The following is a 26,128-nucleotide window of genomic DNA, read 5'->3' as shown; positions in this document are numbered from 1 at the left end:
TATTGCTCAGGTTGTTTGAGGTTTGGGGGATGGTTGTTCCCTAGGTGGGTTCCTTTGTCTTCCCAACATGTCTTCATAATGTTTTGAACACTTACTCTTAAACTCTGGAACCATAAGACCTCCCAAGCTCATCTTGCATTTTCCCTTCCTGGCTCTGGAGTCAACCATTCCTCCCGAAAGCTCTGGTTCCTTTTATTGGATGATATTGTTAGGAGATCCAGAGATGTGAATAAGAGTGTTCATTGCTACCAAGGTTATCCTTGTTTCCAGGCTCTCAGGGGACACAGCTAAGAAACATTCATACATACACCAAACCACATACACAAATCTGTATTTCTACATATACCTACAGGTATGTGAATAAGCTCTTTCTGATGCTTCTAATTCCAATCTGGAACCATAGAACTCATTCTACTCATCTCATTTTCCCCATAGATGTATCTTATTTTCTCTGACAGTGAGTGAGAGATCCAGCTCTCATTATCCACAATGTATTTAACTTGTTTGTTTAATAGTGGCATAGACATCCTGTCAGCATTGCAAACCCATGCCCGTCCCCTCCACCATTTCCAAAGAAACGAATGTACTAACTATAGTACAATGTTTGCTTATAGTTCTGTGTGCTTTTAGCCTTACAGTGTGCAGTCACAATATTATTTCCCCAAGTTACTAAGGCTGTTCTTTTCTTTACTATCCCCTCAGTGCCAGTATGTTACCATTTGAAATACCCTTAGGCTCATTTTTTATGGTTTTCTTTCATTTTGGGTTGCCCACATGCTGATTTTCTGTTTTGAGTATGTGAAACACCACAATGTTTCTAGCAGTATATAAAAAGGTACTTAGAGAAGTGTCACTCCCTCCTCATTCCTCACTCCTATACCCCCTCTCCTATTCCTCCATTTTCAAATTCTATTTCCACCCCACTCCCTATAGGTAACCAATGTCATTAGTTTTTGTTTTATGGTTTTGTAATCTTCCACAAAATTGACTGGATACCCGTATATTTTTTAAATTTTCCTTATTTCTTGAAATATATGAAATATATACTTATATATGAAATATATATGAAAGATAGCATACTCTTGATACTCTTCTGCACTTTATTTATCACTTAACAATATTTTAAAATATTTTATCTATTTATTTGAGAGAGAGAGAGTATAAGCGGAGGGTGGGGAGTGCAGAGGGAGAGGGAGAAGTAGACTCCCTGCTGAGCAGGGAGCCTGACATGGGACTCCATCCCAGGACCCTGGAATCATGACCTGAGCAGAAGGCAGATGCTTAGCCAACTGAGCCACCAAGGTGCCCCTCTCACTTAATAATATATCCTGGAAATAATTTCATACCAGTTTATTGACATCTTCTTCATCTTTTCTTTAAAGATGCATTGTACTCTATTTGTGGATGTATTATAATGTATTTTATTACTTTCCTATGTATTCTCATTTAAGTTGTTCCCAATAGTATGTGATTAAAAACAATGCTGAAACGAATGCCCATGTAATTGCTGGAAGTATATTTTAGGGTATATTCCTATGAGTGGAATTGCTGGGTCAAAAGAGTGCAAGTGTAGTTTTGTTAGGTATTTATTGCCAACTCCTCTCCAATAGGGCTGTGCCAGTCTGCATTTTCACCAGCAATGTGTTGTCATACTTTTTAATTTTCACCAACATGATAGGTGAGAAACTTGTAATCTTAGAAGTCCTTGTAACGCAGGTGAAAAAGGAAGTTGAGGTAAAAGCTCAGATGGAAAGAAAAGAGCTATACAAAGAGCCAAGATGAGATTGGAGTGTCCTGACAAGACTTTAAGTCACCTAAGAAAATTAGGATACCAGGATGATTCTGAAGAATTGAGGAAAGTGAAAACCATTAATGCAAAAACTAAATTGACCTCTGGAGATATAAAGGGAAATAGAACATAATCTGTAATGCACTAAGCATAAGACAAGTTTAAAAATATTGACTTGTTTTTACATGTAAGAGAAAAAGCTAGTAACAAATATTAAAATAGAGAAACTCAAAGTGTTTGAAAAATCTGTCTTAAAGAATAGCTGTGATCTAAAAACCCACAACAAAGGAATAGAAGCCACATAGCTAAGCAAGAATCAGAGCAGACTGTAAAAGGATGGTCAAGCAGCAGAAGCAGGGTCTGGTGACTCACTCCTAAGCCATCAAGGAAAGGAGTGGGGACTCTGATCCTGCTTAAAGCACCCAGAATGAAGAGGAGCCTATGAAACACTCATTTTTAAGAAAAGAAAAAAGAATGGTCGTAGAAATGGCCAAGGATCTTGTGAATGACCAAATCATCAAAGTGAGATTTTTATCTATGAAAAAATATATTAAAAGACACGAAGAAACCTGTTAAGTGTAAGGAGAAAGAAACCACATATTGCAAAATGACTAACATGACTTGAGACAAATAGTCCTTCAGAATGCGGCTGGAACAATAGTCTCAGTCAGCAATGAAGAATCAAGTGATTTAACTTCAGTAAAGTTTTTGATCCTATTTCAGAAGACAAGTTTTAGGCCAGAGATTAGGGAGGGTGTTTTCATTTTTAAAACCAGAGAAATAAAAAATAATAATAACAAAACCAGAAAGATATATAGAATTAATTTATAGTAAGGCATCTATAATAAGTATACGGGCAAAATGCAGTTGAAAATTTGCAGTAAGCTTAAGAGCTGGACTCTGGGAAGTTAGCACCACAAGGATAGATGAGTAAAAGAAAGGAGTAAAATAAAAAATAAATAAATAAATAAATAAATAAAAAGAAAGGAGTAAAATAATTAAGCACATGTACTGAGTTTCTATTATGTTCTTGGCCCCATAGAGAATAAGCCCCTGGAGATATAATGATAAATAAGGGGGAAAGCCCTGCCCTTAGCTTGTCTGGGTAAAATGGAGACACTATAATAAAAATGTTAGAGTAATAAATAAAAACACAAAGGAGTGGACTGAGGATGGAAACAGGTTTCACAGAGGTGGTGACCCTTGGAGCGACATTTTCCTGTTCGAAGAGGAGGTGTGCGTTGGTATATTTTGGAGGGTAGTTCAGGCAGAAGGACTTGTACATGCACAGGACAGGGGTATGATGTATCCATGACATCAAAGTGTATCTTAAAAAATCACCTTAGCATCCAGCAATGTGAAGTATTTCATATCTCCCTAAAATCCCATATTTGCAGATAACACAAATAGGGCATAGGGCATGAGAAAGAAGCTTAGAATAGGGGGTTAAGCTTCAAAAATGACCTTGAAACATCAGAGAAACTAACTGAAATGAACTGTTCCCTTTTCTTGTGCAAGAAAAACAGTAGGTATAAATACAAAATGCAGAATGGCAGGAAGGGGTCAGGAAGGAACAGAGGAGTCCTACTGAACTGTGGGGGAAAGTATCCAGCAGGGCAGAGCAGCTGGTTTTAAGAGAGATGTTAGCATTAAGGCATAATGAGACTAAAGCCAGAGAGAGCCCCCTGGGCTCTAGAACGGTGGGTACTAAGGAAGTCTGTTCAGGTGAACTTCAGTTTCCTCATCTTTCAAACAAAGGGACAGAACTATCTCTAGAATCTCTTTCTACTCCATGACTCTTGAGAGGATGACATTTGGGAAGGTTGAAGAACATTCTGAGAGCCATGAGGTGACCCAAGATGGAAGGCATAGGCTTTACAAGGCATGGATAGAAAGACTGGGAGCAATGTGTTGAACCTGACCTGGGCGGTGATTAGAAAATGTGATGGATTAGTTTAAGGAACGTGATCAGCTGTTCTCTATTTCTGGAGGGATGAGAACAAAAACAAAAGAGAGAGAAAACAAAAGAAAATGGTATCAAAATGCAGTTAAAGACTGTTAAATAACAGAACACATTAGTCCCAGAAGGTATGCGCATGCCTTTTGGAAAAGTCTTTGGAAACAGTCTATCTGTCCAAAATGATTCTGGAAAGGGTCACCAGCTGTGGCTGCAAGCCGCTGGATGAGCCAGATGTCATTTCAGTGCCCTTCCTATCTCTGTGTTTCTGCAATTGTATAATATTACGCATAAATAGAGTAATACCAAATTACCCCATTTATACATTTTATGTATCTATTAATATGGACAACAGTTTCCTTTCCATTTTACCAGTAAAGTTTTGAATACAAATGTGACTCAGCCTCTCCCCATTACGGTTCTACATTCAGAGCTAATTGCCTCACAGAACACTTAAGGAGTCATTTTTCATTATGATGGTGAGCAGGGGGAAAGCAGATGGCACAGTCATGTTATTGATTTGATGATCCTTGCCTGGCTTGTTGAATAAATGGAACTGAATGTATGGTCACTGCATCCAGACTTTTAGGGCCTTCAAGGTTCAGTTCAAATTATTCAGATAGCCGGTTCATGAGGCAAGAATTCATTTATTCCTCCAATGCTTCTAAGTGAAAATTCCAGGGACCAACTAGGTCTCCTCAAACTACACCTTTGGAGTCATGTTCTTAAAGAAGAGGATGAGCTCTTTCTTAAATTTTGCCAATGCTTTATCTGCATGACTGCATGCTGCCCATTAGTTAGGGATGTAGACTCAACTTACATGGGCTACACTCATTTGCAAGTAATACTGTGGATAAGAGGAAACAACTGACTCACTTTTCAGAGGACCATTAATTCCTTCCCTAAAAGTCCTTAGAGAGAGATAACTCTGGCCTTAAGTGGTTAGTGTTGTTGTAATCAATGTTTACCTTTTTTAGAGTTACAACATTGTGATCATTGGTGCTTGTGCCTCCACTGGGTCTTTCATTAAGAATGAAGGGATAGTCACACTAAAAGATGCTTTTGGTAGGTTTTGTGGCACCATTTTACAGTAAATAATAGGGATTAAATCAGCTATCAGTATAACATGGAATTTTTATCAAAACTTGAATAGACTCCTTCCAAATGAATTTGCTAAGGGACCACTGGCCCTTTGGAGTGGTCACCAGAAAAATGTTTATATGAAAAGAAGAAATTCCCAGGGTCCTTGACCCACATTTTATCAGTTTGCTGGTAAGCAGACATATTTTCACAAGCCATTTAATTTTCCTTTTCGGACCTAAGGAAATCATTTCTGTCTGCCATTTCTGGGGCCTGGTGAGGGAAGGTGTGCAGTACTGCCCTTCTGGCAACAAGGGGATTATTACTGTTGTCTTTTCTTGCCAGGTTTTACAACATGGCATAATAAACATGAGGTAGAGGTAAATTCCCTCCCTCCACAAGGGATCCAGAGACCCTGGCTCTGGTCTGCACTGAGCTATGAGCTTGACAAATCTCTCCCTGTCTCTGGCTCTCAAGGTTTTTTGTTTTTGTTTTGTAAAATGCAGGATAGAGCTAGACGGTTTTGAAGTCCTTTCTAAAGCTCCGAAAATTCTAAAATTCTCTGATATTCAGGATTACCCATTTCTCTTTGTTAAAGGCAGGAGGTGGCCTTCTGCTAAATTCCCCCAAAATATATGTAAAGCAGGACTATTTAATTCATGACCAATTAAAAGTGAAACATCTTACTAATTGGGAGTTTTACATAGAGACCATGGTGTCAGCCATCATAAGAAATACTGGCAGGCTGATTTAGGCTTTACATTTTATTAATACCTGCAAAGTTCTTATTTTGTTGTTTGGTTGCTTTGAAGGCAGCTTACTTATTCCAGACAAAATTTTGATTTTTCCCTTTGGCTTTGTAAGTTGATTTGTTGAGTTGCTTACTTTTTCCTATTTTTCTCTTTGATCAAAATAATTATTGACCAGCCAATTCTAGAAATACCTGAACAGGGTGGCAGGTGGGGAGGAAAAAAAAGAAAAGAAAAATGTGCTGGCCATGCTTTCAGTGCTGAGGGTCTCATTTTTCATGTCCATAAGTTCTGACTTTTCATGTGGGTTTGTTTTTAATTGCTCTATCTTGAGAGTATTTGAGTTAACTTTTAGGCTGTACCAGTCACTTCTACAGTAGGCTTAATTAGCCATGTTCACTATTCTTCATGTTTCTTGTCCTTATTTTCTTCTTCGTTCCTTCTGCACATTAATCAATTTCTCTCAATTAACAGTGGCAAAAAGAAAAAAATCACAATCTCAAATGGGAGGACCATGGCCATGACACTGGGAATGGAAGGAAAAAACTTGCACTATCCCACAAAGCACATAGCTAATGGTCTCTGATCATAACCCACCCCTCTTCCCACTATCCCCATGGGGGAGATAAAAAGATTTGGAAAGAGCATTATAGTGTGAGATTTTATGGTTTTAAATTGTGGCTCAATAACTTCTTTACCATGTGGTTATAGGAAAGTGACTTAAGTGACTTACCCTCCCTGAGTTTATTTTTCTTATCTGTGAAAGCAAAGTGATAATATATACTCTAAAGGGTAATGATAATTCAAAGAATGGTAATGATCACAGAGCAGAATTACAGCAGATGATATGTGTCAATAACAAATACAACAGCAAATTGATACTTTTTATTTGTCAGATGCATTTTTGAGATTACCTGCCCTGACTATACCTATTATATAGATTCAAAGTTACTTTTCTGGTCATAAAGGGTCAAACCTGGTTGTGCTCTTTCAAACTGAAATAACATGGTTTTGTAAAAATTATTGTCCAAGAAAGAAATCAACATTCAAATCACAAAAAAAAAAAAAACCAGAATAAGTTTACGGTTTAAGTATATGCTACATTGGAAATATAAAGTGTTTTATTGTTTGTGTCATTTCCTCCTAATATTCTCATTTTCCTTGAACCTTAAACCTAAGCAACCAAGTTTTAATTTCTTTCATCAAAGGTACAATGTTGAGCTGGATTTTAGTCCCCAAGACATGTAACTTAAATCCTACATGAATCATAAATACAGAAAATCCAGTCTATCAAAGATTATGGGCCTGAAGTGAAATTACAGCTAGTAAATTTTATATTTGTATAACTTATATCTACATATTTTCTACATATTTTTTGGTGAGGAAGTTCTATCATTTAAGGATATTTTTTTCATCAATTAAATATTTATCAAGCAACTACTAAGTATCAAAAATTTGTTAGCAGCTGGGGATTTGAAGACAAAATAAGACATAGCCACTGCTCTCAGACAGCTTACTATCTGGGAAGAAAGTTCAGAAGAATACACAGTGACTCTGGTACATGTGATGGGGCAGTAAAGAATTGAGCCAGTGAATCCTCTGGGATTTCAAGGAGAGTGAGGTCACATTTATATAGAGGAGGCTTCATGGAAGAGGAACTGGCTTTTGGACTGGGCTTTGGAAACAGGTAGGAGGGAGAGGGCATTCCAGGCATGAGGAGCAACAGTGAGTATGCCAGACAACATACACACTCATGGAATCATAGGAAGAAACACACATGTGGGATTACAGGCCTGGCATCAATCATAAAAATATACCATGTAGCCATTGTCTTATCTTATAGGTGAGAAAAGTGAGGATCCAAGAGGTTAAAACAACCGCCCAAGGGCAGGCTCAGCAGCGGGGCTCTGTAGGGAGGCGCAAGTAGGGATCTGTAGGTGAACACCAAACCTGAAGGAAGACTGAAGAGAGGTTGAGGAGTACCTCACACCCCAGACTACATGTCTGGACTCACTTCAACAGGCAATAAAACACCAGCAAAGGTTTATGAGGAAGAGAGTGATATGATTAGAACTGTGCTCTCTTTTGGCAGAAGTCCAGTGAGAGCAGCCAGTGCCCAGATAAAAACTGGAGATAAAATGTCAAAAACATGATGTCTGCTCTATCTGCCACAGGGGCAAGATCTAAAGAGCTTTGTGATTATTTGGACATAAAATGGGAGAAAGAGAGAAGGGGGCAAGCGACTCCAGGATTTCACACTTGAGCCACTCTGAAATGAACTTTACAAAAAATGGTAGGGGAGTCGGTGACGGTCACAGGGAGGGTGTGAGGGAAGAGGGACAAGCCCGAAGAGCAGCAAATCCAGGTTCCAGTGCTGGTGCTCAACAGGTGAGCGGTGGTGGCTGGAGATCCAGAGTCAGGAGTTTGCTCCCCTGTGAGTGGAGAGGGAATGGCCCTCAAGGGATAGGGTGGAGAAGGATGAGAGGCTGGCCAAAGGATCAAACCTCAGAGATCCCCACCTGAATGTAGAGGCAGATGAGGCAGATCAAGAACAGAGGGTACTGCTCTATGTTCATCATCTCTAAGTAGGTGCCTCAGAGAGGTCACGGCACACCAGAGAGGAGAGCTTCCAGAAGTTGTAGAGGCCAGATGGGGACTATTCAACTGTCAAGCAGGACAGAGACATGGTGGCAGGTGAGAACTGAGAAAAAGCCTTTGAATGAGTTTATAATTTTGTTACTTCCTTAGAATGATAATACACATTAGTAACTGTGTATCAGTTTCACTTCAACTTTCTCATAGCCTACTCTGTGTCCATAGCACCTAACACTATCTGTCACTATGGGTTTATTTGCATGACTACTTATTTCATGTTTATCCCCACATAGGCTGTAACCCCTATAGGGACAGGAACTCTGTTTTTGTTCACTACCATCCATCCAGTGCCTGGCATATAGCAGACACTTTTAAATATTTCTCAAATGAATAAAGGTAGTACAGGAAGATTCACAATCACTATATAACTATATTTTGGATAGAAGATAAAGTTATTTCCTATTCTTGATCTGTGGGCCTTTTTAATAGCAGGTGTATTTTTGACATAGAGTCATATTTATTACAATAATTTCAGATGACTGTTTTTTGTTGTTGCCTGGTCTCTCTGCCTGATTTTATAGTTTATTTTGCCATGAAATGCCCCCCTTTTTTTCTTTCTTCTTTATGAAGATACATATGGTGGATGTAAATAATATTTGGATTTGAAGTTAAAAGATAACTACCATGCCAGATTTTTTATAACGAAGTCTTGATATGGTTCAGTAATTTTATTTCCTATTCTAGCCACCTCTAACAGAGAGAGTGCTAAGATTAGATCAACAGGTGTGTTTCTACAAGTGTGAAGATCAAAGTTATGGAAGGAAAATAGAGAGTCTTAAAAGATAGGAAAACTCCAAAGCTTCTGGAAAATGTGACTTAGTTTTAAAAACTGGTTTCAGAGGAAAGAGTACTATACTGAGAAACTGCAGACCTGGAGTCTGTTCCCAATCCATCTCTGGGATTGCAGAGGACCTTCTACTGGTGCTACTTTTCAGAATCATGAAGAGGGTAAAACCAATGACTAATATGGAAAGCACCAGATACAATGCTCAGAATTACTAGTTCCTTTATTCCCCACCTCTTTTTCATTTAATTAAACCAAGGTTTCTTCTTTTTGTCATCATTACCCATGACACCATGAGTAGACTATCATTTTAAACATTATACAATATACTAGATTTTTCAAAATAACCTAGTTATCCTGACAAAACATGTAAGCCTAAAGAAAAAAAATCAAAACCTTAGACTTTCTATAGTATTCTTTTTGGTAATGTTAGACTCAATGAAACATGAGGCAAGATCAGGGAAAAATTCTACCTTTAGTTGAAGCACATAGCTCCTTTTTGGCAGTGGAAATCTGGGTCCCTGGGATTTTTAATCCAGTGAGAAGAGTTAATTTGCTTCTTATTAGTGAGAATCCATAAACTATGAAATCCATAATCTTCCATCACAAAGTGACAGCAATCATTATCATTTTCAATTTATGCTTTTCAAGGGCTCTATTTTCTTTGTCCACATTTCATCTTAATGTGACTCTAAAACGCTTGGGGATCTTGCCTGCCGTCCAAGGTGATTGGAGACATGCTTGGTTGTTTAGTGTCATGCAGCAATTACTTGATGGGCCCTGTTTTCATGGGAATGTCAGTTTTTCAACCATTCTGAGGTCAGTAGAGAAAGTGGTGTATAGTGTACATATGTCAACAGCAGAGATCTTACAAACCAAACAGTCTGGCATGGTTGGCAGTAGTTTCTCTCACACACATACACACACAAAAATAGAGAAATGAAGCAGCAGGTTTACCGGGTGGGGGAGCTGGGAACCTAATTAGTCCAGCTCCAGGAATGCCAAAAAGCCTATTTAATATCTTTTGCTTTTATTCTTCTAAGCCACCTAGAGGGAGAATTGCTACAAACACCTAAATTCATTACATTAAAAAAAAAAAAAAAAGATTAGTGCATGGGATAATCTGAAGGATGAATCTGCAGTTTTTCTTTTGACCTCTATTAAGATGAAAGGCATGGAAGGTACTTCACACACTTTAGACCCTTAATACTTGCTAAGAATTCCCAAAATATCTGATGGAAAGAGAATAAACTCCAAAGACAGTGTCATCCTTTAAATTAAAAAAGAGTTACTAGCTGCTGCTGAAAAAGAGATGACTAAAAAACTAGCACCTGTGTGTCACTGAATCATTGATTTGTCAGTGCTGACATTCAGTTTCAAAGAGAAAACCACCTTGCTCCTCAGATGCTTCCGCCTTCTCTTTATTGCTGAACTTATCCTTGTCTTAAGGGCTTTTATTCATGGTAATGAAGAGTGTATTATGAAAAGCATCACTCCACATCTGGAAAGCTACCTTTCAAAAAAGGGCTTCATAAAAAATTTTGAGACTGTGCTAAGTCCTGCAAGAGAACTTTTAACTTAATAAATAATACTAATTAGTCATTGAATAGATATACTAGTAACTGGAGACAAATCACCCAAGATCCAGGAGAAGGCTCCTGGCACTGTGTTCTTCCCATAGTGAGGATGGGGTCAGGAGTCTATCCATGGAGCTCCTCCTCTATCACCATCATCATCAAAAGTATTTATGAACTGCATTCTATGTGAGGGCACTGCGATAAGCACAGGCATATTAATGCATTTCCTATAAAATATAAGATAAAAGCAAATTCTGGAAATGAAGATAACCAATGTCAACATTTCCTTTCCAAGAGCCAATATGGTTCTTGAATGATCACTGGAATGCATTTCCTCTCAAACAGTGGATGGGACTATGTTAAGTTTTAATTGGCTGTGTACATACCAAGTATCTTGATGAAGAGTAAAAAAGATAAATCCTTTAATTTGTACATTGTTGTTAATATTTGCCTTGTTTAGGGAAAAATGAGATGTGAACATCAGAAAATCTTTCTCTACAAACACTGTTTTTTTTAAATTTTATTTTGTTTGTTAGATTGCATTGAAGTCAGGAGTTTTTTGTTTGTTTGTTTCCCAACATCTTACTATAAAATATTTCAAAGGTGCAGCAAAGTGGAAAGAATTTTAATGACAGTATTCCCACCACCTGGATTATACCATTAACATTTACTTTACTTGCTTTATAATGTATCTGTCCATCCATTCATCCTACTATACATCCATCAATACCATGTTTTTGATGCATTTCAAAGTAGACTGCAGACAGCAGATAATACTGTATTTTGAAGTTGACTCAAAGAATATTCCTATTCCTATAAAAATACCTAGAAAACATTTATTCGTTTTTTAAAAAAGACAAAGAACAAGCTCATTCTGAATTATGTACACAGATATTCAATTTACAGGCTCTGTAAAAAGTATGGTAAGTTAACTCAAGGTTTTGTCTACCTGTATCAATACCATGGACATTTTCAGTACTCCCTCCAGTGTTGGGCTTTGTGAAGACAAGGGCTATGGATTATAGAGAAATAAGCTCTCTGCTACAGATCATCAGGGAAAATGACCTGAAATGTTAGCAAGAAGTTTGTTTTGTTTTGTTTTGGTTTGGTTTTTTTGCTCTATACTCTAGTAGTTTCCTATTTATTCCTTGAGTATAGAAATAGATTTCTATGCCTCAATTTCCTCCTCTACAAAGTTGAGTGTTATAATACTGATCTCACGGGCTTGTCATGAGGATCAAATGTGAAAAATAAGAAAGCACTTCATAAAGAGTAAAGCACTATGCACATCTAAGGTCGCTTTATCCTTAGTAATCATAATGCATCTGTAATAGAACACAGCTGAGGTAATGGTCCACACTGCTATTTGGTTCTTTCAGATCAGTCGAAAAGATTTCAAAGGTTAAAGGGACAGAGTATTGGCAGGTGCCTTCACTCTGCCCATCAGTACATCATCTTGTCAAGGATCTAGAAGAACCTTGGTGTGTATCACACAGACTTGTTTTCATTAGGGAAGTGTTTGCTTTGGAAATCATCCCAGCCCTAAAACAATACTTCCATTAGCTGGGCACAGTACCCATAATTATCCATCTTATCTGACCAGTGCCAAACTATTCTACTTACTGCATGCCATTTACATTTACCTTGGTGGTTCTGAAAGAAGATCAAGGCATTCACTCATCATATGAGAAAGTACAGAGAATGTTTATTTCTTTGAATAAACACCTACAAATGAACTTTGGGTAGAAACCCCTGCAACAAGGTATTATCAGGTACCATAAATGACAAGACTAAAAGTGATGGAAACCCTCTGTCCTCATATGGGAAAAACTCTTTTACATGAATATCTTAAGTTTATAGGCTATAAAGTAATGGAGCCTCCGTTTGTGTGTCAGGTTGGATACAAATCAAAAAAATCAGGAGCAAGGTCAAAGCTAGCTAGGAAACCAAGAAGAGATAAAATAAGCAGAGAGGTGAGTTCAGCATCAGTTACTGTTACTGAGAACTTGCCAGATCTCTGACACTTTTTGCTTAAGGGGAATTGAAAAGAAAGATCTGAAACAACCCTTGCCCTCAAGAAAGCATCCATTTCATAAGAGTTGGATAGAGCAAATAATCAGGAGACAGAAAAATTAAACATTGTAGTAAATAGAATATAATATGTAAAAAGAGAGGAGTAAGCATGGTTTGTGATTTAATTGCAAATTATACTCAACACTGTGCATGTGTACAATGTGGACGACATCACAGCAATGAGAAGACCTCTAATAGGACACATACAGTTAGCCCCAAATTCAAAATATGTTTTTCATGTAGGAAAAGGAGAATCAGAGGCAAGGCTTGTTGTGATTGGTGGGATGGTTCCGTGGCCCATGAGCTCCAGCTGTCTGGTGCTGATAACAAGAACCTATAATAAACATCCTGAGATGGTGGCATCAAGCTATCATCCTCTGACACCACTACACATTCCAAACATGCAAGTAAATTCCTTAATTTGCTCCCATATTTATAAAGCAAACTTCTAATCACATTTATAATTTGGCATCCTATTTGGGAATAAATAAGCTGCCCAAAAGGGTCAAAAGCTTGTTTGCTGTGCTGGTGAGAGTTCTCACTGTAGTTACAACTTGGGGATGGGGGCGTTGGGAGCATATATACACAGGTAAATCATACACAAACACACACATATTTAACATGTAGTTTTAAGAGAAACACTGGCAAATCTGAATTTACAGCAATGCAGACTTCTAGATATTTTGTTAAAGTGTGCATTCTAATAAATTCTATCATGCTTTAAATTAGAACCATGTCTTCACTGTAGTGCCTGATACTATATTTATTTCTCCTGGTTAGTCTGCATGTTTTGCTTAACTGCTGATGGTTCCTCATTCATCTTACCAGACTGTCCAGGAGGAGGGGCACCTGATGATCCTCGTGGTAGACAAAGAAACACAGTCAGAACAGCAGCTCTGTTCCCAGCACATGGTTCAATGGCTATTGGCTTGGGTGCTCCCTGAAAAAGAAAACCCAATTTTAAATTTGCATAATTGACATGACACTGTTATTTTACTTTTCTCCTACTTATGCTTCAGTCAACTAAATTGTACATTCCTAGTGGATGGGGACATACAATGTCTTATTTTTTAATAGTTCAATCGAATATTTCCTCAAAGTAATACTTAGTGTTTTTGTAGTGGTAATCATTAACATTTAGAAGACTTTTTTTCTTGGGGAGTTAAGTATAGGTACATATTTCTGAAAAGCATGCTTTGTTCTATTTTTATCTTGTTTCTTTCTCTTTAATAGACTTTATTTTTAAAAATTTTTTAGACTTTATGCTTTAGAGCAGTGCTAGGTTCACAGTAAAAATGAGAGGAGGGTACGAGATTTCCCCTATACATTTTGCCCTAACATATGCTAGTCTCCCACACCATCAATGGCCCCCATCTGAGAGGTATATTTGTCACAACTGATGAACCTTCATTGACACATCATACTCATCAGAGATCTATCGTTTACATTAGGGTTCACTCTTGTATTCTAGTCTATGGGTTTAGACAAACGTAAATGACATGTATCCACCATTATAGTATCACTCAGAGTATATTCACTGCCTAAAAATCCTCTGTGCTCCACCTGTGCATCCCTTCCTCACTACCCCAAAGCCTGGCAACCACTGATGTTTTTACTGGTTCCACAGTTTTGCCTTTCCCAGATGGTCATATAGTTGGAATCCTATGGAATTTAGCTTTTTCAGATTGAATTCTTTCACTTAGTAATATGCACTTAAGGTTTCTCCATGTCTTTTCATGTCTTGATAGCTTATTCCTTTTTAATGCTGAATAACACTCTATTGTCTGGATGTCCCACAATTTATTTATCCTTTCACCTTCTGAAGGACATCTTGGATGCTTCCAAATTTCCACAATTGAAAATAAAGCTACCACAGAGGGTGCTTGGGTGGCTCAGTCAGTGAAGCATCCAACTCCTGATTTTGGCTCAGGCCATGATCTCAGGATCATGGGATCAAGCCCCATGTCGGGTTCCACACTAAGCATAGAGCTGGCTTAAGATTTTTTCTTTCCCTCTGCCCCTTTCCCCCACGTTTGCATGTGTTCTCTCTAAAACATAAATTAAAAAAATAAATAAGAATAAAGCTACTATAAACATCCATGTGGAGGCCTTTTTATGAACGTAAGTTTTCGGTTCAATTGGGTCAATATCAAGGAGTGTGATTGCTGGATCATATAGCAGGAGCACATTTAGTTCTTTAAGAAACCATCAACTATTTTCCAAAGTTGCTGTACCATTTTGCATTACCACCAGCAATGAATAAGAGCTCCTCTTGCCATACCTCTTTACCAGCATTTGGGGGTGACAGTGTTCTAGATTTGGGCTATTCTAATAGGTGTGCAGTGGCATCTTGTTGTTTTAATTTGAATTTCCTATGATGATATATGATATGAAGCATCTTTTCATATGCTTATTTGCTATTCTGTGGGTCTCCTTTGATGAGATATTTGTAAGGTCTTTGGACCAGTTTTAATTGCGTTGTTTCTTATTGTTGAGCTTTAAGAGTTCTTTGTCTATTTTCAAAAGTAATTCTTTTCAGAGGTCTCTTTTGCAAATATTTTCTCCCAGTGTTGTTTGGCTTCCCATTCTCTTGATATTGTCTTCTGAAGAGTAGAAGTTTTTGATCTTGATGAAATGCAGCTTAGTAATTATTTCTTTCACAGATTATGCTTTTGATGTTGTATCTAAAAAAGTCATTGCCATATGCCAGGTCACCCAGGTTTTCTTCTAGGTTATTGCCTAGGATTTTAATAGTTTTGTAGTTTACAATTAGGTTTATGATCAATTTTGAGTTAATTTTTGTGAAGGGTGTACAGTATTTGTCTAGATTCTTTTTTTTTTTTTTTGCATATGGATATCCAGTTGTTCCAGAACCATTTGCCTAAAAGACTATCTTTGCTTCATTGCATTGCCTTTGATCCTTTGACAAAGAACAATTGATTATATCCACGGGGTTCTATCTCTGGACTCTATTCTGTTCCATTGATCTAATTGTCTATTTTTTCACCAATACTATACTGTTTTGTTTACTGTAGGTTTATATTAAATCTTGAAGTCAGTGTCTGGCCATCTGACTTCAGTACAGTGTTGGCAATTCTGAGTCTTTTGCCTCTTCATATAAAATTTAGAGTCAGTTTGTAGATATTCACAAAGCTGCCTGCTGGCATTTGATTTGGATTGCTTTGTTTTTTAAATTTTTTTTTTTAATTTTTATTTATTTATGATAGTCACAGAGAGAGAGAGAGGCAGAGACACAGGCAGAGGGAGAAGCAGGCTCCATGCACCGGGAGCCCGATGTGGGATTCGATCCTGGGTCTCCAGGATCGCGCCCTGGGCTAAAGGCAGGCGCCAAACCGCTGCGCCACTCAGGGATCCCTTTGAATCTATAGATCAAGTTGGGAAGAACAGACTTCTTGACAATATTTATTATTCATATCCACAAACACAGAATATTTTTACCTTTTCTTCTTTTTATTTTATTCATCAGAGTTCTGTAATATTCCTCATGTAGATACTGTACATACTTTGTTAGATTTATATCTAAGTATTTCATTTTGAAGGGTAGTAGTATAAATGCTATTGTATCTTTAGTTTTATATTCTGCTTGTTCATTGCTAGTATGTAGGAAAGCAACTGATTTGTATTTTAACCTTGTATCTTGCAACCTTGCTGTATTGTTTATTATTCCAGGAATATTTTTGTTGATTCTTTTGGATTTTCTACATAGATTATCACATCATGTGCTAATAAAGATAATTTTGTTTCTTGCATCCCAATCTGTGTAACTTATATTTCTTTCTTTCTTTTTTTTTTTTTGTCATATTGCATTAGCTACAACTTCTAGTACAGTGTTGAAAAGGAGTGGTGAGAAGGGGTCATCCTTAACTTGTACTTGATCTTACTGGGAATGCTTCAAGTTTCTCACCATTAAGCATGATGTTCGCTATAGGTTTTTTGGCAGATATTCTTCATTAAGGTAAGGAAGTTCCTTTCTATTCTTAGTTTACTGAGAAATTTTACACAGTTTTAATAGGAAAAGTGGGCTAAATAGTTTATTATTTCCATAATAATAATTTATTATTTATCAATTTTAAAAATAACTACTTGCTACCATTCTCCAAACATGACAATTTATATTATTATTATAAATTTATAACTTTTAATATTTCTGATGTTTCAGTTGATAGCAGTTATAATTTTGTTATTAGTTTTCTTAATTGTTCAAATTGTACTATATTTGGACAATATGAATGTCTTCAAATTGGCTCCTGAGTTCTTCTGATATGATCACAAAAGCCTTTGATAGCTTCCTTGTCTTTTGCCTGTCTCGACCTGTAATTAGACATTTCTCTAAAGAAACTTGCTGGGAAAGTAGTATTAATTCCAGGCATAAGAAGTATTTATTGCTACAGGTTTGGCCATTGTTCTAGGAAGTTTTAGGCAACAGAGCTCAGTGTCATAAATTGGATTCCCAAAGAAGCAGATTCCCTGTGAGACAGAGTTATTAGCAAACAGAGGTTCTTATGGTAAAATAATAATAATAATAATAATAAATTAAAAATATATATGGAAAAGGAAGGAAACCTCATTAGACATAGGGAAAGGGCTGAACTGAGATGCAGGCCCAGGAGGAGACCTGGAGCCAGAATGATCTTTCACAACCAAATTGGGCCAGGAGAGCCAGGCTGTTATACTCCTTCAAAGATCAGTTCTTACATATCACTGCTCTTGGGCAGAGTCATAACCTTGGACAAGGTGGCTCTCTGCTGTTATGGTAATACCTGAAGGGCTAACAGCTGAAGATAGTCAATAGGATTCCCAGAAGCAGGGCATCATGTCTTCACTGAAGGTGATTTGTGTAAAGTATCAATGTGCCCTCCATACTCAGAATGTTTTTAAAGAGGAAAAATATACCATGAATTCATAATGATATTGCCAATTCAAATTTAATTTGTTTTATTTAATTTCTTTGAGTTTTTGTATCTTCTCTTACTTTGAAAATCTTGATACCTAGTAATACGGATAACTACTTTTATGCTACAATACAATTTAAATATAGTATTATATATTATATGTGATAATACAATTAATTAAAATTGAATTCTTTGTAGTTTTTTTTCCATCTTAAGGGTATATATCCTAATAAGAATATATTGCATGTTTAAATATTGCATATTTAATATTGCAGTGTAAAATCACTTGGAAAAAATAAAATAAAATCACTTGAAATTGGTCCTTTCTATGTGGTTTTGCCACTGATTCCATCCCAATTTAGGTAAGTTTGTGAATTCAGAGGCTGATTGTTTTGAAGGATTGTTCCCCTTTCCATTTTTATTTAATATTGCTTTCTAATTTTAAGATACTTATAAAATTCCAGGATCAGATCTAAAAAATAAAGTACACTTAGAGACGTTTACCATCCACCTTTGTTCCCTTCATGCCGCTCCCTTTTTAGCAAGTTAAGTTTTTGCGTGGATTTAAGTTCTCAGATCCTTGGAGTAAATATCAAGGAGTATGACTGCTGGATTGTATAGTGCCATGTTTCATTTTAACACCAAATCCTGGCACAGAAAAGATGTGCAGTAGGCCTACATTTGAATAAATGAATGCATGTCACTAAATTTGATGGATAGTCTGTGTGCCACGAAATTATGCAACTTTTGTTGCTTTCTCATAATTGTTTCCTGCCACCAATGATGTACTACGCAATACAGCTTATCGAATTAAATTATCACAACCCAAAATATTTTGTTAGCATATCTTTAATATCACTTCAGTGAAATACATGTCATAACCACCAATAAGTCACTTGTATAAATAATATGACCTTAGGAATAGAGTAAATGAAAATATGATAATGATACAGTAGTAATAACTAGTCTTATATTAAGTACTTACTATGGTTTAGGTATTCAAAATTCTTTACATATATTAACTCATTTAAATCTTATAGTAAGAACACTGAAGCAAGGTTAAAATTACCTATTCAAATTTATACAAGTAGGAAGTAGCAGGGCTAAGATTTATATACAGGCAGGCTGCCATCTAAGTCCATCCTCTTAACCACACAATGTGGTTTATCAAATGTGTGCGTGTACAAACAAACTTGCACCTACACACAGTGGATGTATGATTTTGTACATAAACTCATGTGTAAGCACACAAGTGTGTGAACAGATGCATTCCATGCATACATGTGTGGACACAAACATGCACAAGGGATTTAGGTTTAAATACAATGTCATCTCTGAGACAGTGAAGATATCATTTTAGCATAGGAATGGTGATTTTGGCTATTTCACTGAAAAAACTGTAGGTGAGACGTGGCTGACATGTCGAAGCAACATCTATGCATGAAGACAAAATAGAAGAAAAAGTGCCAGTGGTTTAATTATCAGGACAAATAATTTGTTTAGTTTTTTTTGTTGTTGATCATATTTGAACTTTTCAGAAGAAATACAGACATATGTAGTCATTCACCAAGAATATTTTAGAATACTGCCGTTTCCAGAAAGTTTAACGAGGCATTAAAGATAAAATATGTCCCCTTTCATGTAAAACTTAGACTGAAATTTCTGGTGACAACAGTTTTATGTGGTTATAAACGATTTCTCCTTTATAGCAACATAAATCTCATGTTTTAAAATTATCCTCATACAGATACATTTTGGGAGTTTTCAATATAAAGGTGAAAGTGGCCATGATGGTAGAAGTAAAGGGCATAAAAATCTTCCAGGAATATGCTGTAAGCCATGTTGCAATACTTGTATCAAGTTACATGATCTACAGTCTTACACTTTAAAGCTTACATTTAATTTAACAGACTTATTTTTGAAAATGTTAAGTCAAAATCAGCATAAGTACACAGATATTCTCCAATGATGTAAATATTTAGAGAATAGGCTTGTCATATTCCAAGGCTAACAGAAAAATACTATGAATGTTTTGAACCGTATTTCTACCTTCTGAAATTTATTCTAATTTAATAAATGCAAAGTATATGTAAAGGTCAATTGGTTAAAATATACTAAGAGAAAATAAAATGAATTCGGGTTTAAATAATGGTGATATATCAGAAATATTAAAATTCTCTTTAATATACCTAAGAAATACTTATCCTTTCTACCATCGGGTAAGGTTTTCTTTTTTGCTTTGTTTTTACGCTCAATGCAATAATTGGAACTATTCAAAATACCCAAATTTATTTTTAAATATTTGATTATAAAAATTAGAAGAAAATAAGTTTATGATTACAATAAAATAAAAGAAAATAACAACCAAAACCAGTTGAGAAACAGTGGTTCTTGGTTTAGGGGATTTAGAAAAACAGTAAACAATTTGAGAGTACATCATTTGATAGTGTTGTTAGGCTACCATTTTGCTGTTTTTAACACTAGAAGAAAAGGTTTTAAACATCAAATACTAATGCCAAAAGCCCCAACCGAGAGAAAAATTAGTAAAAAATAACTAAATTTCAGGTGGAAAATGGATTAATTATTTAACATCAATGAATCAGCAACAAATGAAGAATGTAGCAAAATATCTTGACCACGGAAAAGGAACTATGCTCGTATAAAAGCCACTTCTGTAAAAGCGTCCTTACAATAATTCCCTACTATTAATTCTCCTGCTATTGTACAGAAAACATTCGGAAATTTCTTTATATTTATAAACTCTATGAAAAGAGCTTATAATTCTATTTTAAAATCAAATTGGCTTACAACTTTTTCTATTTTGGCTATAAGATTTTCATAAAAGGATATTAGCAAAAATATGAATTATTCATTATGTTAAAAATATTAGTGACTAGCACAGCTCTTTGATGCTTCTGGCAAGAATTCACATAACTTAAAAAATTATTTCCGAAGAATTTGTGGCAAATCTCACCTTCAATAAAGAATTTTAAATAAAAAAGAAAAAAACCCACTTTATAGCACTTGATTTTTGCAATGGAATATAGCAAAACCCCACGAATGATATTTCTGATACCTTGAGGTTTGCCAGTTGTTTAGCGATAGATACATAACCATGAATCAAAATCATTTCACAATGACATAACATGTTCACTGAACTGTGCAATTTATCATGCATTTTCCATGGCTGCCTCTGAAAGAGATAAGGTATGGGTTTGTTTGCCCATAGCACTCAGAGACTGTGATTTACTTCCAGGCAGTTTCGTATTTGTTGTACTGCAAGAAGCTGGTGTTAGACCGTGCCAGAAAATATCATTGACAGTTATATAATTAGCAGTCCTTGTTTATTAAGCACACAGCAGTTTTAGAGTGAAAAAGACTTGTTTTGTTCACTCTAGTGGTTTTGAAACTATTGTACTCATTTTTTCAAGTTCTTGTTTTTGTAGCAACAATTCTGTGTTATCTCTCTCCATTTTTCAGCTATTGAAGACAAATAAGTTACCAGAGAAGCTTCTGGAATCATAAGGATTTTCAAGATGATAATTCTTAAAATTTATAATGACTGAAAAGAAATATTCTGAAAGTGAGGCTACCATTTGACATACCCTAGGAAACTGCTACTGTAGGAATCACATGATGCTTGGAAGATACCAATGGGCAAAATGGGCTATGTATGTGTTCTTTCTTTCACCGGCCTGCTCAAAGAGTGAGTAAATGCGGGAGTGATTCACTTCCAGAAATCACACTGAAGCCTCCTCACTGGAAACCCTCAGCCCAGCAGCAGAGGATTTAATAGAATTATTTGATGTCCTTGGACTAGTCTTAACATTTAGGTAGGGTTTAGTCTAATACTCTAGACCTCAAAACATTAAAAAAAAAAAGATGTTTTCTTTCTCAAAAATGTTCCCAACGTAAGGTTGCAAATTCAAATTCCTTCAAGGGCTAAGTGGATAACATAATAATAGCTAACATTTCTTTTTTTTTTTTTTTTTACGATTTTATTGATTTATTCATAACACAGAGAGAGAGAGAGATGCAGAGACACAGGCAGAGGGAGAAGCAGGCTCCACACAAAGAGCCCAATGTGGGATTCGATCCCTGGACTCCACCAGGATCACACCCTGAGCTGAAGGCAGAAGCTCACCGCTGAGCTACCCAAGTATCCCAGCTAACATACATTTCTTAAGTGCTCACACTATGGGTTGTGCTATGCTACATGCTTACATGAGTTTAACCTGACTCCATGAGCTACAAACTATTTCCATTTTACAGATGTTGAAAGTTAATCACAGAGAGTTTAAGTAACATAACCAAAGTTGCAGACCTAATAGGTGACAAAAGCATGATTTGGAACAATGTATGCTTGTGCTTGTATGCCTAACCACTAAGCATAATGTCAGTATAACGGGTAAGAAGACTCTCTTAACTTCGAGAATAAGACAATAAAAAGTGGTGGGTACTGGAGTGAACTGGAAAGTATAAGGTTTCTTTAAAGACACTGAATCTCAAAATTGTTGCTGTCAAAAGATGACATCTATGGGTTTGGTGGCTGGCACTCTGTGATTTCTATAACATGGAGTCCAAAATGGCATTTCAGGGTTGCCATACTCTTATATCTACCCACTCATCAAACACCATCTTTTATTCTGTGCAAGCTCTGTATTTTAGTCAATATAAGTAAGTGTTCACTATTCAACAACTGTGTCCAGGGTTTCCATAATCTGTGTTGTCTTCACTCATAATATCCCTACTGTCTAGGATATCTTCCTAAAGGCCTCTAATTTTTCTAAGATTATTCATCCCTCAAAGCCAACTCATCCATGAATCCTTCCTTGGTTGGAGGTATTGAATCTCTCCCCCTTTAGTTCTTTAATTATACCTTTTATGGCCCTCCTCATTTTCCACCTTGAATGATACTTGCATAAATACTCTATCATCCCACTGAAATAATCTCTTTGAGGATAGGCCCAGTTTCTTACTCATCTCTATTGCCCCTGCACTCACTTTCTCTCTTTGAAATGCCTACGCATGGTGCCTGTGCCACCTTTGGGAATTGACATGTTGTATGTCTCTGTCAGACTCCCGCTCCACCAAGCTAGATATCATGTTGGTTCCTCTTTGCTTTACCTATACCTTCTATCAGAGTATATGTTTCACATGATAAGTGAATGAATCAAAGAATAAATGAAATTATCACATATTAGGCAAGACTCAGTTTCTCCAAATTATGGATATTAAGAGGATAATAAAACATTGAAAATTAATATTAACTAACATTTGTTGAGTACTTACCAGGTTTCAAGTGCTGTGTTAAGCATTTTACATGCATTATCATATTATTTTATAAGATGAAGAAATTAAAATTCAGAGAGGTCAGATAATATTCTCAGGGTAGCAGAGTGAGGGAGGGGCAGATCAAGGGACAGACTGAAACTCAGATCTGTCTGATTCTAGCATCTTGGTTTTTAACTACCAGATGATACTGCTAAAAATACAGCTTAAAATGACAAAGAATATTTCATTCTTTCAGCTTGACTATTAATAGTAGGAATGAACTTAAGATATCAGTTTTAAAAATCATATGCATATACCTGCCTCATTCTTGACCAGGGTTCAGAACACTTGAATTCTTGGGCCAGCTCCGCTACTATGTATTTATGCGATACTGGGCATGTTACTAAGTCATTTCCCCAACCAAGAAATGAACAAGTAGGTTATATGATTTTTAGGGTACCTTTAACATTCTATGACTATGATTTATGGACAATCTCCAGCATGTGTGACATACTAATATCTAACACTTTGTCTAAGTACAGTGAAATTTGAAATTTCCAATCTTTAGCAATTTTTTTCTTGTTCAGTTACTTTAAGTGATACATCTAATTTTTAAAGCATATTATTATACCATATGATGAATACATCACATAAGACTAAATGGCCACCATCGCATGCCAAAAAAGCAATTAGAAAATTGAATCAAGAAATTAAGGATTAATGTGGATATGTTATACCCGTCAGCAGTAATAAGTGTTTTGACAAGGACAGAATAAAGTCTGACAGTGTGCACAAATACTAATCTGATATATGAGTGAAATATTAAAAATGCAAACAACTGCACATTAATCACTCTAACATTTCCCTACGAAACCACTTTTAATGCTATTCTTATCAGAATCCATCTATAAATAAAAATGAGTCTTTTCAACAGCTTGCACAACTTGGTATTTGCAGTTTAATGAGTGTTTATATTGATATGAAATTTAGTTTTTAGTCACATTAGTAAAATAGAATTAATTTACTGAGCATAGAATTAAGTCAGCCTGATGGCTTGGCTTACAGCTAATCAAGGGCGTCAATTCCATAGGATCAACAAATACCAAGACTCCAGATCTCAAGCACAGATTCTCTGATTTCATTGTATACACTTGGGAAAAATGAAAGTGAAAGTCGTATTCCTTCCTTATTTACTATTTGCTTTGCATGAAATGATAAAGGGAAATAAAACACATTACCAAGCTTTACTCACCAAGAAAAGAATTCATATTAATAAAAGAAATTAAGTTGATGGACACTGTCAAAACCAGGGTTAAACTGCATTAGAAGCAAATTCAAAGAGAATAAAGTATTACATATGGGAATAGGTAAAGGAATAAAACATAATATTCACAGAATCAGTATGCAGTTCTTGAGATTCCAAAGGTATTCCAATTGTAAGCTTAATTTTCATACTGTACCAAATATTGTTTTTTTTCTTTGTTGAAATGCCTCCATGTTCAGTCTCTGTTCAAAATCTCCCGTTACACACACACACACACACACACACACACTTATATCTATAGTATAATACCTGATTCAACCGAGCTTTGCTGTTATTTTAATTGTGTGGCTCTGATATGGAGAGTGAAGAGGCTGGTTGTGACAGCAGTAGTTTTACTACTTAGTTTTAAAGAGATAGTTAGGTCCCAGAAAATGAGGATATTATTTCATTTGGAGATATTATATTACCAACCATGCTTTACTCTGCATTGGTCAATAAATATGAAGGAGGTGACTTTGAACACATTATTTTTAAAAGTTGATTCCTGATAGTATTTCAAAATTTTGAAATAGACAATTTTCAAAGATTTTATTTACTTATTTGAGGGAGGGAGAGAGAGAGAGAGAGAGAGAGAGAGAGAGAGAATGAGTGTGGGGGGGGTAGGCAGAGGGAGAAGCAGACCCCGCTGAGCAGGGAGCCTGATGCAGGGCTCCATCCTAAGACCCTGGGGATCATGATCTGAGCTGAAGGCAGACACTTAACCCATTGAACCACCCAGGTGCCCCTGAAATAGATTATTTATTAAATAATTGCCAACCCACACTTTTCTCCAGTGCAAAAAGCAACTTATTCACTACACTTCATATATTAATTTCAAAATTGGGACCATCCTTTTTGACCTCGAGAAGCATTAAGTGTGAGAGACAAATGTGCCTGCCAAATTGATTGACTTCCCATCTTGCTTAAGCCCAGCTCTGTGCTTTTGTTCAGGCCATTCTATCTACCTAGACTACTTGCCAACATCTACTATTTCTACAAGATTTGGCACAAAACTCATCTGCAAGAAGCCATCTGAGGTCATCCTAGGCTGCTCCATCCTAGGCCCTCCTCACTTTACTTTCTCTCAATATCTAGGAGTTGGGGTGTCAGGGTGGCTCAGTTGCTTAAGCATCCCACTCTTAATTTCTGCTTAGATCACGGTCTCGGTGCCATGGGATTGAGCCCCATATCAGGCTCCATGCTCAGTGCAAAGTCTGCTTGAGATGCTTTCCCTCCACCCCTCCTTGTTCTTGCTCTCTCAAATAAATAACTAAAACCTTTAAAAAAAACATAATTAGGAATATATCAGTTTTTCTATCATAACCATTACAGGGAAACGTAATGTAATGGCTAAGAGAACAATCCTTAGCAACCATTGCCTGGTTTAAGGTCCTGCTCTCTCATCCAAGAGACATTGGTCAAATCACAACTCTGTGCCTCAAGTTTCTGATCTAGAAAATGGAATAACTATACCTTCCTCACAGTGTTGTTAGGAGAATTGAAAAAATTATGGCAGCCTGGGTGGCTCAGCGGTTTAGTGCTGCCTTCAGTACAGGGCCTGATCCTGGAGACCGGGGATCGAGTCCCATGTCAGGCTCCCTGCATGGAGCCTGCTTCTCCCTCTGCCTGTGTCTCTCTCCTCTCTCTCTCTCTCTCTCTCTCTCTCTCTCTCTCTCTCCCTCCCTCTCTTTCATGAATAAATAAATAAATGAAATCTTAAAAAATTATCATCTATCCATCTATCATCCATCCATCTATCTGCATCTATATGTCATAAGGCAGAGACAGTATTTTTAAAATCTCTGTTAATGGTTTGAAATAGATTTATTAAAAAATTCAGCCTCCAGGAGAGAATTTTATTGATGGCTTATAGGGTGGGGAAAATCCAATCTCAGTGTCAAACTTCCCATACATGTCACATCAATACTGCCACTGAAAATCTGCCTGTTTCCCATTTTTGTTCTCTGCTTTTAT

The 26,128-nt window shown here is 36.4% G+C and overlaps 1 protein-coding gene across 1 annotated transcript in view; it reads right to left on the bottom strand.

Annotated features, from left to right (window-relative positions):
* ATRNL1 (attractin like 1) overlaps positions 1-26,128 on the bottom strand; it is a 762,129-nt gene that overhangs the window by 87,044 nt on the left and 648,957 nt on the right. Inside the window, exon 28 of the mRNA XM_072740185.1 lies at positions 13,490-13,604. Within this exon, the coding sequence (XP_072596286.1) occupies positions 13,490-13,604 (115 nt within the window). The remainder of the gene's footprint in view (positions 1-13,489; positions 13,605-26,128) is intronic.

Source organism: Vulpes vulpes, chromosome 15 (genome assembly GCF_048418805.1).
Source record: "Vulpes vulpes isolate BD-2025 chromosome 15, VulVul3, whole genome shotgun sequence".
Taxonomy (NCBI): Eukaryota; Metazoa; Chordata; class Mammalia; order Carnivora; family Canidae; genus Vulpes; species Vulpes vulpes.
Note: the sequence above shows the minus strand (reverse complement) of the source record. Positions and strands in the feature narration are given on the sequence as shown.